Source organism: Rhamphochromis sp. 'chilingali' (assembly GCF_963969265.1).
Source record: "Rhamphochromis sp. 'chilingali' genome assembly, chromosome: 2".
Taxonomy (NCBI): domain Eukaryota; kingdom Metazoa; phylum Chordata; class Actinopteri; order Cichliformes; family Cichlidae; genus Rhamphochromis; species Rhamphochromis sp. 'chilingali'.
The window spans coordinates 36,814,801-36,828,577 of record NC_137930.1 but is presented as its reverse complement, the minus strand read 5'-3'; the positions used below and the strand labels follow the sequence as shown (position 1 = coordinate 36,828,577).

Genomic DNA, 13,777 nt, shown 5'->3' with positions numbered 1-13,777 from the left:
TTGGCCAATATTTGGTGAGTGTTTGTAGACAAGTTGATGTCCTCTGTGCAAACTAGAGGCAACTTGAGCAACATGTTAGTGACCAAATTAATTGCAAGGTTGTTTTAGATCGAGTATTGTGCATATCTTTGTGATCATTCCCACCTAGGGATTGCCAAAAACCTCACGTAACCACTTCTCATTTGGTTCAGGAATACAAATTTTTCTCTAGTGATTTTTGGTTGCTAGCAGGTTATCCAGTGGTCTCAAGGCCTTAGCCATCATATTTTTAAAATGTAGTTATGTATTAACACCATTTGTGTTTTTACTCAAATATGTATTTAAACATTTCTTTAAGACCATAGACAGTGTGAGGTTATATTATTCTTACAGTTGCAGCATTTATATATGACTAATTTGTTTCGCCAATTAGGTTTTGTCGGGAAGCATAATTGGAAAAACAAATTAGCAGTATATAAACATAATTTCTAGGAGTAAGGGTTGTACAGTAATGAGGAGAGAATTATAGCGTCCCACATTCATCAGCCATTATATTTTACTTTCTAATTACTTTTTCTGAAAAGAATAGGACTTTGTTGGGTCCACTGAATGTCACACACCATTTAAATACTGTAAACCAAGAATGGTTTTCCTATTTCTGTCGTCTTTTAACAACTAAAAATGTCTCTCTGCTCTCCCAAGCTCCTGTCAGCGCATATAATCTTTCTCGGAGGGATTAAAATACAATGGACTTGTTTTGATTGCTTTTAATCAGACAACACAGACTTGGTGTCATGAACAACCAGCCCACTCATGTTATGAATGCATCCACTCGTATGGCGAGGAACGGAATTAATTGCCGCTGTCCATCTGTAGTTTTTATATATGTATGAAGATTGATTTTCTCATTTAAGTTAAAAATGTACATATGAGTCACTGAGGTTCGCTGCTTCAGCTCAGTCTGACAATGGCTCTCTGTGGTGGGTTTTGAAGCTGGTGGGTGGGTGAGAGTCTACTCAACAGGCAAAGTTGTGTTGTTACCAACACCTCCATTATATGTCTCTCCTTCAGAACAACATTGAATATTTCTGAGTTTATGTTACAGAGCACTTTGACATTTAAAGACTGAAACCAACTTAGACAATTTTAAGAGGTTCTGCACTTTTGCTATTACAAATAGCTTATTTGTTTCACTTTAAATGTTTTTGTACCAGCTCAGCTTTTCCACTGGGGAATTTTCAAGTTTGTGTTGCTGATATACTGCCAATCATTTTTCTGTAGGTTTGTAGGGTAACCCATCAAGGTGAAGACAAAAAGAGAGTCGTGTAGCTGACATGCTGACACAGAGATGTGACCTCTCCTCCAGGACAGGACAGGAGCTCTACAGAGCATGTCATCTGACAATTTGCTTTATCATATGTACTTATTTGGAGGTCTGCTAGTCAGCGCAACAGCTCAGTTGAGGCAAGGGCTAATTTTTATTTTATGCAGTATTTAGAACTGGAACTATTAGACTTTCTATTTAAGCCACCTTATTACTATCTAGATCTGAGACTGCTGACAAGACCAAATAAAATTTTAGCTATATAATGAAAAGTTGTAACCTTAAATTACTTGCCTGGTTGTGTCTTTTTTGCTCTAAATAGGAACATATTTAACAAAATGAGCATTATGTCACAATAAAGAACACTTGAAACGAGCATTTGAAGCCATAATCTCATCAAGAAAGCATTTACTGCGACCATTAATAAAGTGAGAAGTGGGCCCTTTTCTCATAGACTCCAGTATAATCAGATTTCTATTTGCAACCAGAGGATTCATCCCCTGGTGGCCATTAGAAAGAATGCACTTCTGAAATGTCTGGTGTTCATCTTTTATATGGAGTTGATAATTTTATCTTCATCTTTTGTTTTCAGTTATGTTGAGTCAAATTATCTAAAGCAGCACAATGGGGTATTTATTTTTTAGCGCTTTGATCTTTTTATTCTGTCTGATTTTATTTGATCATCTGCTTACATGCTCTGTGTTACAGATGGAAAACAGTTGCGTGCTGGTATATCCGGTCTTTGCTTCAAAAGTGCATAACTTTGAAGTCAAAATTGAATTTAGAGGTTCAGCGTTCACTGCGGAGGGTAGGATTTGATAAATTTCAGCCTTCCTCTCTCCCATTGCTCCTCTTCATTCCACACAAATGAAAATGAGCTCATGTGGTTAAAAAAAATCACAGGAGCGTGCCTTGCTAATTGGGTGTTGTTCTAATTTCAGTTCACAATGTCATTTTGTCTTCCAGGCAGAACCGTTTGTCCTTCAGTTAATCTCAATTTCTACTCTAAATGCCCACTTTAGTTGCAGAATGTCTTTCTCTGTAATAGCAGCTATTAGCATTCAGACTCAAAGTGGTATTTGGTTGCTGCAAAAGCCGTAGTTTGTTAAGGATACAGCAGATTTACTGTGTGACATTTGCTGAGATGAAAGATGATTAAATGCTCTGCTTCTCTCTACAGTCTCCAAACTTCCAGCGGAACAAAGAGGAGTTTCCTGCTTCGTTGGAGAAACTCCGGCAGCTAATAGAAGAAGAAGTTCACATCCTAGAATCATCCATTGTTGATCAGGTAAATGGCAAAACAAGAGAAAACCTGCCTCCAATTAATGTAAAGTAATGTAAAGTAAAACTTGTATAGAAGAATATAAATATAAAAATGAAAAGGTTTCTGTTATAAAATATAAGCAATAAAACAATAATATATGAATTATACAAGGGTAAAACAAGGGTTAACGTTATAATATAACAAAAATTACAATGCAAGTATAAGATATGATGAAATGCACAACTCATCTTTCATGAGTGAAGTCATTATAAATTTGTCTGAAGGTCAGTAGAACAGCAGCTGTAGGATCTGAAACATAAAACCACCACTGAAAAAAGCCCTGTTAGATCGTTATCACCTGTATTATTGAGGCATCAAGTATTTTATGCTTGATGTTGGCTGGAGTTGGCAGTTTCGATTTTAACGTAATGTCTGTTAAACATGAGTCTTTGCTAGAGGGTATGGGGCTAATTGCACAACACTGCCTTAACTGCATTCCTCCCAACAGTCTGTATGGGGGTTTGTTTTTCTTATTTCCACTCTCTTTATGCCATTGGCTTGATTCTTCCCTTCATTTCTCTGTGGGAATCTGGGCCCGCTTCTCTCTGTCTGCCTCTCCTCCTCCCTTCCTTTCCCTCTTTGTGGATGTCTCCTGAGGCCATGTTCAGACAGGCAGCTCAAATCCGATTTATTCCCCTACTCTGAGGCCTTAATTGCAGAAAGTAAAATAATAAAAAAAGAACAATCGCGATAAACCCGCTTTTGAAAAGCTAGTCAGTTGGTTTTAATGTCACACTCTGAAGTTTTTTATGATCATAGTTTCATAAATGCAGATGTGCTACCAGCCAGTCCTACCGGGAATTTCGAAGATCTTAACTTTTTATCACCTCCACCCTGTGCTCTTACATAAAACTGATTGATGAAGTGTATTACCCAATGACATGACATGGTAGAGAGCACTGTTAGAGATTACCACATATATGATATTCATAGTCAAAAAGTAACACAAGTTAGTTTAATTTTCTGTTCAGCTGAAGAACTCTGATTCAGAAATTTAGTCACTTTCACTGTGGACAGTGAGGACTAAAGATCATATCTGGGAAAAACAAATCAGATTTGGCTGCTGAGTGAACATAGTGCCAGTTTGTCTCTCAGACTGAGTCACATGGACACATAGACACACAGACGAAGGGGAGGATGAGGGTGATCGTCATGTTCTGCCAGGATGACTCAGTCGGTCTGTTGTCTTTCAGCCTACAGCCGCTCACTGAAGGACTCTGTCACCTTGACAAGTTCAGACTCACAACCAGAACTTTATATTCCAACTTGTTATGTACTCATAGGGTCTCAGTCCATTTCTTTTCACCTCCTCTCGTCTGTCTGTATTTCTCATGCCTGGTGATTCATCCTTCTTCTGTTTGACAAAGTGAGACTTCTGAGAGCTGTTGCGTAGTACTCTGCAGACTAAATATATAGGATGACTTATAAGGTGGCTTATCTGTGCTTTGTCTTTTTTAATTGTCAGCAGTTTCTCTGAGATTCAGTTGTTAAGAATTTTTCTTACCTCACCTTATACTAAATAAAACAGTTCATACGCTGGGTGTGTGGATCCGAGACAATAACTGAATAAAAATAGTCACAAATGGACCAGGATATGTCAGTACCAACTTCATTACCTTGACTGCTTTTTCTGTCTGTATGATCTGTCCATTGTGTGGTGCCAGCATCAACTGGTGGAAAGATTATGTCCTAGTGGACTTCCGCCTAATTAAATGGTAAACAGGTTTTCACTGTAATCTAACAAAACTAAGACTCTGTTGTCTACTGTAGTAGCTCTGGGCATCACCACTATGGTGCCTTGAATGAAATGCTCATTGTAAGGTATCAGCAGGTTATACTGCTTGGTTCCCAGAGTTGAATTAAGCCTAGTCTTAGACTAAAAGAAAATGTTAATCTCGGAGTAGGCTTAATTAGTGGCTGGGAAACTGAGCTGTAGTTTAGCAGCCTTGTTAGCATGTTAGCGTTAGGGTAAAATTATAGCTAAAGGGTAATGGGGTTATTAGCTTTTTAAAGCTGTTTGGCTACAAACCAAAGTAAAAGTACTTTTGGCTGCTCCCTCATTTCCCAAGGGGAAGGGGGGGAGGGGGGGGGGGGGCATAATGGTTGGATTTGCAAGTTTAATTTGGCAGGAATTTTTTTTTTTTGCTAGATCCTCTTCCTCATACAACCATCCAAGTTTGGGACTAACAATGGAGTACACTTATTTATGCTGCCCGAGGCTGGCTTTGAGACTGTCAATTATATCAGCATTCTTTGATTTCATTGTGTATATAGTTTGATTTGAATATCACCATGAAATATATTGTTCAGTAAAGGTTGAGACATTTTGTTCAATATTACAACTTCCTGATTGTCCCAGATGAAAAGTTATTTATCACTACTACATAATCTTTATCAATCTGATTAACATGGTGGGTTTCACAACACACCATGTTTTTGACATGTTTTCCTCTGTTCGCATTAAAGTTGTGTTGACTAGTATGAAATTGTTGCATATTATCTTTTGTTCCCAGAGTTTACATCATACAAATAGATTCTGAGGAAATTTTGCAAATATTATTCCTAGATTGAGCAGAAACTGGAGGTTTTCCTGTCTTTTTTTTTTTTTTTTTGTGATATTGCTGGTGGCCATCGAGAAAAATTTACTAGCACTAGTGAGTGGCACCTGAAAGCTCTAATGACTGTTCCATCTCAGGGTTTGGTGTGTGAGGCCACAACAGGAAAAGAGGGACTGCTGGGATTTGCTGTTCTGAGCCAAGAATTGACCTTTCACCTCCAGCAGCTGCAGAGACGGACAGAGCAAGAGCTCAGCAACATACAAACACAGTGAGTCAAAATAGTTTTTGTGGTTTGGTATTAGGAGTTGTGAAAGTGTTTCCTTTCAAAGAGCATATTTTTAGTTTCTTGTTTCTTGGACTTGAGAAGAATGGATAGTTGATGAAGTTTGAGTTTTCTTGTATCTTCAAGCACCTTGTAACTTCAAGAACACTGCTGAGCAACACCATTATCTGTTTTTTGTTCATAACCTTTCTGAACAATGTTAGTATGTTCAGTCCAAGACACTGGCTTAAGTTCTTGAATCAGGATTTTCTTCTGCAATCTGGGTTATGTCTTAAATCACTCCGGAAATATTTTCAATAGATGGTATTTGTTGCATCATATGATCAAAGTACTTCTAGTTTATTGTCCTGATGGTAGTGAGAATTTCTTCTTCTTCCACACTGGTGACTTTGGCTGTCCAAAGTATCACCGGTCTCCCTGCACCTCTAATCTCCTACAGGAAGCATTAGTTAATGTTCATGCAATAACACTGTGTAGGTTTATATGACAGTACGTAGAGTGATTACATTCTTGTCAGAACTTTTCTCATTTTCTGAAATGAAACACTGGTTCTCATCATCTTGGCACTGGAGGTATTTATATCATGGTAGTTTACTTCTACAAATGATGCTTCTTCTAACGTCTTAAAAGAAGAAACTAACCTGTCAAAGCCTGTATCTTTACGTTATCATAAAGATAAAACATTAGCAACCTATTTAAGAAGTAAGGCTCTACACCCCTACACACGGGGCTGTAGACTGACTGCTGGCCTGAACACTGGCTTATCCTGATTACCCTCCTACATATTAATGCATGATAAAGATTTCAACAGTCATCTTGACAGGCCAGTTTTCTCGAGAGTAGCTTGTTTTTTTATTTCTGTTGAAACTGTATCACGCTATGACAGGTTAGTTGTTGACAGATTTTCTCTCTGGTTCATTTCTGCAGTAAGGACATCTGGAGATGATGAGTTTTTTTTCATTGTTTTGTTTTGTTTGCTTAGTGAAAACAAAAAAAGTCCTTTTGCACGTTAAACCCTTTAGAGTGACATACTTAAACAAACTGAAAACACCCACTTTCAAACCTAATATTCTAAAAAAATGAATCTGCTAACATTAAAGTCAGTGTTTACTGAAGGATTGGTGCAGGAAATTATATGACAGAATAGATCAAATTCACAATTTATTCTTTACATGTTGACTAGTATCAGTAATCTTAGAGTTTAGGTTCCCACCAATTTCTTTGATTGAAATCTACTGCTATGTGGTACTTCACCACATGAGTGTGATTGTCATCTTCAGTGAAGCATGAATAGACTTAGAAAAACTGTTTGGAGCAGCATCTGCAACCCGTCCCTCTACATCTCAGGCAGACAAATAACAAGCACATCCACGTTATGTAACAGTTGGCCAGATCAACAGAAGTATGGATGTATGCTGATTGCAGTAAGTAGAGCTGGGCGATAGAACGATAACGATATGTATCGCGATATAACTTTTACTCGATAGAGAAATTAAGCTATCGCGATAGACCTCGCCGCTCTTGTCCTCTTTAAAAAAAAAAAAAAAAAAAAGGTCAGCCAATCTAAATTAAGTAGCGCAGAGCCGAACCAATCACAGCCGCAGCGTCACGTCGCGTGACTTGTTACATACAGCACAAGTGCCAAGCCGCACGTGGGTTTGTTTGGGAAGCAGCCAGCGGGTAATGGGGCCAGCGCATAATGGAGGAAATGAGTGTGCCGACTAGAAAAATCAACCGAGCGTGACCGAAGAGAAAACAGATGATGGTTCCAATGCCGGAGAGATTGTCGAACGGAAGAGCCATAGAAGTTCCGTAGTGTGAAGGTATTTCGGCTATTTCAAGTCTGACAAAAAATAGAGTAGCGTGCACTGTAAATTGTGCCGAAAGCAAGTCTGGAAATACAATAAACTGGTGCATGCGTCACACTGTGCGCCACGTTATTGTTTCGGTGAAATGAATTTCTACAATACTGTTACTGTTAATTCTACTCTCTGCAGTGTTTAAATGCTTACATATACACAGTTACTGTCCCTCCACACATACGACTCGGTTCTGCTTCTATGCCCCAGCTTTGTTTACTTTTTCCCACCGAGGCTTCTAGACTTCTGATTGGCCAACATTTCTGCACGGTTAGGAATCTAGCGCCACCTGCTGCTTTGGCATGTTCATAGCAGCGTTTTCCTTCATTTCTGCCTTTATGTGTGGACGGGATTATTTTTTAAAACGAAAACGGAAAATCTCCGTTTTCAAAAATACCCGTGTACGCGTGGACTTAGCCTCAGTCTCTGACTGGAAGCGCTAATTCGTCATTCGGCTTTTGTCAGACTAAAGTAACTGTTAAAACTGTTTGAAAAGCTCAGCTATACAACAAGGAGAGATTGAGAATTTCCTTTTAGTTCTCAGTTTATTTGATATTGACAAAAGTTAGTCAGTTTTGTCTGTTCTTCTGTAAAACAAACTAAGATTTATTTGTAGAATTAATATTTTGTTTCTAAGTGGAATTGACAATTTAGTCTGTTTCGTTTGTTCTGTTTTGAAACTTAAACGCTTTAGCGGCTGCCTTTTGTGTAGTTTGCAATATTTGCCTTTATTTATCTGAAAAAGTCTCATGTTCCTTAAGTACATCTACCCTGTTGAACTTATTATGGGAAATAAATATTTAAATAAAAACAAGCTGCTGATTATTTCACATTTTACTTGTGAGCAACAGCACATTTAAATCTTACAAATATAGTTATTTGGCTTATATCGTGATAGATATCATTATCGCCTGAAATGAAAAAAACATATCGTGATATGAAAAAATCTCATATCGCCCAGCTCTAGCAGTAAGATATGTGCATGCTGGATCCTCAACCCCTTGCTATATGGAGTTTTCTCCTGATAGCTCACTTCACTGTGAACAAAATAGTTGAATAGCTGGATCTGTCCAAACCTGAAGATCTGTAAGGCAAGATCTGTAAAACAGAGACTTTAAGAATAAGAATAAGAATTTTATCAGATTAAATAGGGTGAAGTCAAAAATGTTTACACCAGTAAACCAAAAAGGAAATTCATTGTATGAGCTTTATTCTGACTGTGCTGAAGTTAGCAGGTAAAACAGCTGAATTATATTTATATATATATATGAAAAAAAGACCACAATGCTGATGTTATTTGTTTTATGTTACGTTATGCATGAAAAAGTAAAATAAGTTGCTCCATGTCATTGGGTTTCTCTGTACGTTGTAAGGTAGGAGATAATTGCTGCTGTGAATTGGCACTACATTAAGAAAATGTCATTTAAGTGAGCTTGTGAACTGTTAGCAAATCACAGTAAATCAGATGGTAACAGGTCTTGGTCACCGCCCTGTTCTGTCTTCCTCTCTGTACTCCTGCCATCAACCCGTCTTTTGGCAGACAAGACGAGCTGAAACACATCTTAGGATTGAAGGTGTGGCAGCATACACACACCCACCCACACAGACACACACACACACATTATTGTGAGCATATTCCCGGAAACCTCCTAATTTCTCAACCCTGTTGGTCCTCAGTGCCAACGCTGATCGTCTCTTGTCACAGCTTGGATCAAAAGCTTTATGAGCAGAGATGAATAATTTCCCAGTGAAACAGTTACATGTTTTCATCATGTTGCCCTGCCCAGTGGTACCAACTTATTGTATCCACTTAGCTTACTGGAAGAAGACGTCATCCTACATTAAATTTATTGGGGTTTTCTTTGGCTCTAAAGGAGGCTTACCTAATAATGTTGGAGCCAATGCTGGGTTTGGTTTTGAGCAAGGTGAATCTAAGACTCAACATTCTACCTGAGTAGTGCTTAACAAACAGTTTTCATAACAAGCACACAGCAAAACTTTGAACTTTTTTAGCTTAGCTTCTTTGTTAAATAAACTCCTCCAACATAAGTTTCTCTGTCCTCTGACAAGACAACTGAGCTGCTGTTTTGAGAGTAAAACCTTAATCCTAACTGATCACTAACCCTGGTTTCAGTTGTCCTTCACACACGCTGTTCCTAACCTGAAATAATGAACAGTACTATACGCAGTGTGACTGTCCTATAAGGCAGCTAACTTGCAAAGAAAATGCAAAGAAAATATAAATGTATTTAGAATTATTTTTTTTAGAAATTTGTCAGCATGAAGAATTCTCTATACGTTCAGTTTTTCTAAAACAAGGATAACAAGGATAAAAAGTTCCAATATTCTTTGGATTGTTGGACTGGAGAGAAAAGGCCAACTTCTGTCCAAGTTTTCTTTTTTTATTGAACAGTTTCCTAGACCCCGACTGATGCTTGAAATAAAAAAAAAAGATAAAAAAAATTTAAAAAAAAAAATTTAAAAAATTATTTTGAGACCAATAGTCCAGACGTGCTGTTTTTATTTATTTATGTTTATTCAGTGTTAAAAAACAATAGAAAAACAATACAAAACAAAGAAACAAAAAACAAACTGAGAACATCTTTTTTCCCTATAATTAATTTGTACAATGGATAAATTTACTGTCACTTTAACTTACAAACCGCTTACAAAAATAACAATTACACAAGTATTTCAAGTTTTATTATATCTGCATTATAAACACAACATCACAATTTGAAATATTGTAGCTATCATCAGTATTGCTGTGTTGGTGCTAAATGTATCTGTGGAAGAAAGCCTTTTTTCTGTTATTAGACAACTTAATTCTGACTTAATAGTGGGAAAATTGTTAACTAATTAACACATTGTATGTAAATGCACAAATGATATAAATGTTTTAAGTGTAAATTATCTTTGCACCAATCAGAAATCTCACATCTTGAAACTTGAACAAAGAATATGGGATGTCGCATTTATGAGAAGAGAGCGCTGGAGCTGTTTGAGTGTGTTTTTTAAGTATCTCAAAACAAACCTCAGCTCCTGATCGGTCTCATTTAAAAATAACAAGATGGACTTTTTATTTTAAAGATGTGCAGCAGTGCATTATGGAACAAAAACTCTCATAAAATCTGTACAAAAACTCACAGACTTGGAGGAAAAAATAAAGTGTGATTGTGATGGATTATATGTGTTGCTTTGAGCTGTATTTTCCCATAGACAGACTGAAACTTAGTCTTCAGTCTGGTTACGCAAGGAGAAATCAGCTTTTTGCCAAGACCACCAGGCAGACTGGCAGTTTGGAAACTACCCAGCTGAACTCTGTCAACTCCTCTTCCCGTCTTCATGTTCTTCTTCTGTTCATTCAGTTTCTACTTCATAGCTTCCAAAATCTTCTGGTGTTGCCCATAAAATTGACCAAGAAGGCAAGCTCTGATGCTTCTCTGATTTATCCTATTAAATCAAATTTCCTTTCCTTTCCTGGTTACTGGTTTTTAGTTTGAACATGGGGATTAATAGTTCACTGTCTTCAGGAATTTCACTTCCTTGTTAACAAGCCTAATCTCATGGATATTTGCATCGACAGTATGATGATAGCTAATGCTAGCTCTTACAAAACAAGAAAATACTGGATTTCCCCCTCACTGAAACTGAAGCAAAAATGTCTTAAATGTGCTGTACCACAGTGTTTATTATGTTATTTGTCAAATATTTCCACTTCAAAAACATACAAAGTTTAGAGTTGAATGTTTTAACATGGAGGTCTGTGGGCGCTGGACAGCTTTTGGAGCCATTGAAAGAACCGCAGCATTCATGAGTTGACTTAGTTTTTTTTAATACCCAGAAGATGCAACTTTGACTAGTAATGAAATTATATATATAAAAAAATCTATGATCTGTTTCTGCACATGTACAAAGGTTTTACCTTTTTTGAAAGTTCACATGACGTTGGACAGATGTATTTCAAAAAGAAGTATGTTTCATAGATGAACTGTGTGGGTTTTTTTTTTAAACTGCTCTACCAGCATTCAGGCTTCATACCAGCAGCTATGTTTTGCTAAATTTAACCAGTCATGATTCCTAAATCTAATAAAACATGAAAATGAAACTTTGTTTCCACTAAAATGTAAAAATGAATGACAGCCACCTTCTCTTCTCTTTGTCACGCTTTCAGCCTGAAAGCACTACAGCTTTTGTGCATGAGCTTAAATTTTTGTGAATCTTTTATATTTGGCTGTGAGACTGAGGTATGATAATAGGAAGTTGCACAAGTACAGTGCAAAGTCCACCTGCCCTTTTTTGAAACTTAAAAGTGGACCTTTTTTCCCCCGGGTTTCTTCTTAAATATCCAGGTCTGATCCTTTTAAAATTTGTATTTATTAGTTTCTCTCTTACATACGCAAAATCAGGCCTTTCTTTTTGTATTCCATCTCTTTTATTTCTCTTTTTTTTTCTTTAACCGTTCTTGATTTCTCTTTCTTTCTTGCCTTTCACTTTTTTTTCTTTCATGGCTTTCTTCCCATCTTTCAGCATATCAAGGATGTTTGATTAAACAAGACTCAACAAGATTTCTTCTCTCCTCTCCTTTCTTTGTCGGAATCTGTTTCTGTCATGCCCTTCTCCTTCTTATTATGCTGTCAAAGCCTTTTTTAGCTCATTATTGCACTCCTCTCACCCTTTTCTTTTATTTCACCCTCAACTCCTCTTTCTTTGTGTGTGTGTAATATTTGTGACACATTTCTTCTTATAACAGCACAGAACCCAGTGTTGTGAATCCCTTTCTTTGTAATATATCAGTCCAGCAAAGCCTCCATAAGATATTTACTTTAGTGGTGATAATGACGGTCTTAGCTGCTCTTCAAATCTGTTAAGAGAACTGTTGCTGTGGGTAATTATCTGGCGATCCAGTGACATTGTCAGAGTGTTGAATCTGTAACTTGTGAATGCACCTGCAAACAGCTTTAGCTTCGGCTCTAAATGTATGATTTCAGCAGAGATTGGAGTAAAAGTGGAGCCTGGCATTAACATGCATGATCATTTACATAAAGCTGTATAGCGTCACCTTTGTCCATGATGGAAATGTGTTCTGGAACAGATTTTATACATGAGAATAAATTCTATACGCCACAGTGTATAGATTCTGTGTAAACCAGACACAAGGAAAATTATATATGTGACAAGCTGCAAGCAGTGAGATACATTAATATAAAAAATAAAAACAAATAAAATGACACCCACACGTTTTTCACCTGCAATTATGGAGTAAAATGTGTTTGTCACATACATTCACATAATTATGGAACCCTATTCACGCTTTTCTGTACATAAGCCCCTAATCAGAGCACACTGACAGCTGGCTGTGTGTGTGTGTGTGTGTGTGTGTGTGTGTGCGCGTGCGTGCGTGCGTGCGTGCGTGCGTGTGTTTCACACAAAGCAGGATTTGACACATTGTTGCCATGTGGTGCGATGTGCGTCTGTTTACATGTTCACGTGAATGTGCATTCTCTCTCTCTCTCTCTCTCTCTCTCACTCACTCACTCACTCACTCACTCACTCACTCACTCACTCACTCACTCACTCACTCACTCACACACACACACACACACACACACACACACACACACACACACACACACACACACACACACACACACACACACACACACACACAGACAGGCTCATTGGTAATTAATGTCTTTTCACCGGGATGGGTGATGTTCCTCATCGCAGTGTTTTAATGAAGTCTTTTGATTGGTTAAGATCAGGTTTGATTGACAGGTGACTGATGAGTTAATTTGCATGAACTTCAGAATTAATTTTTCCCTCACGATGTTAATTTCTTCTAAACAATGAACTGAAAAATGTAGATTTCTGAAGAAGTTGGAAAAAAATTATTGGAACTTCATCCACAGTCCAGCAGGGCAGAGCGCTGTCCCTGATTTCAGCCGAAATGACACTAAATTAGAGATGGCACGATACCACTTTTTTATGTCCGATACCGATACCGATATCATAAATTTGGATATCTGCCGATACCGATATGTATCCGATATAGTGTTTTTTAACCAACAAAACTGTTTTTTAAAATATCTTGCTGCATTTTGCAAGTCTGCAAGTTCATACTCAAGTTTAAAACAACAACTACACTAAAGCTATTCTGTTATACCTGTATACAAAAAAAATATTTCATAGTTCAGCAATACTGATCAATCTAATAAACTTAGACCTACACCATCCTCCCTATTCTGGTATTTTAAAGAGTACTTAGTGTAAATATTAAGCAACCTAACTAATAGGGTTCCAACTCCCAGCAACAACAAAATTAAATAAATAAAAAATAGGGAACCACCCCTCACGCGCCACCTCATGATGCTTAATCGACATAATCAACCTTAATTTGATGCAGTGTGAAAAAAAATGCACAGAAATCAATTATTTTTCAAGAAATAT

The 13,777-nt window shown here is 37.3% G+C and overlaps 1 protein-coding gene across 1 annotated transcript in view; it reads left to right on the top strand.

Moving 5' to 3' along the window:
- Positions 1-13,777, top strand: part of LOC308384080 (uncharacterized protein) — a gene marked incomplete at its 5' end in the record, with an annotated part of 57,095 nt that overhangs the window by 17,362 nt on the left and 25,956 nt on the right. Inside the window, 2 exons of the mRNA XM_080862412.1 lie at positions 2,484-2,591; positions 5,323-5,453. Of these exons, the coding sequence (XP_080718538.1) occupies positions 2,484-2,591; positions 5,323-5,453 (239 nt within the window). The remainder of the gene's footprint in view (positions 1-2,483; positions 2,592-5,322; positions 5,454-13,777) is intronic.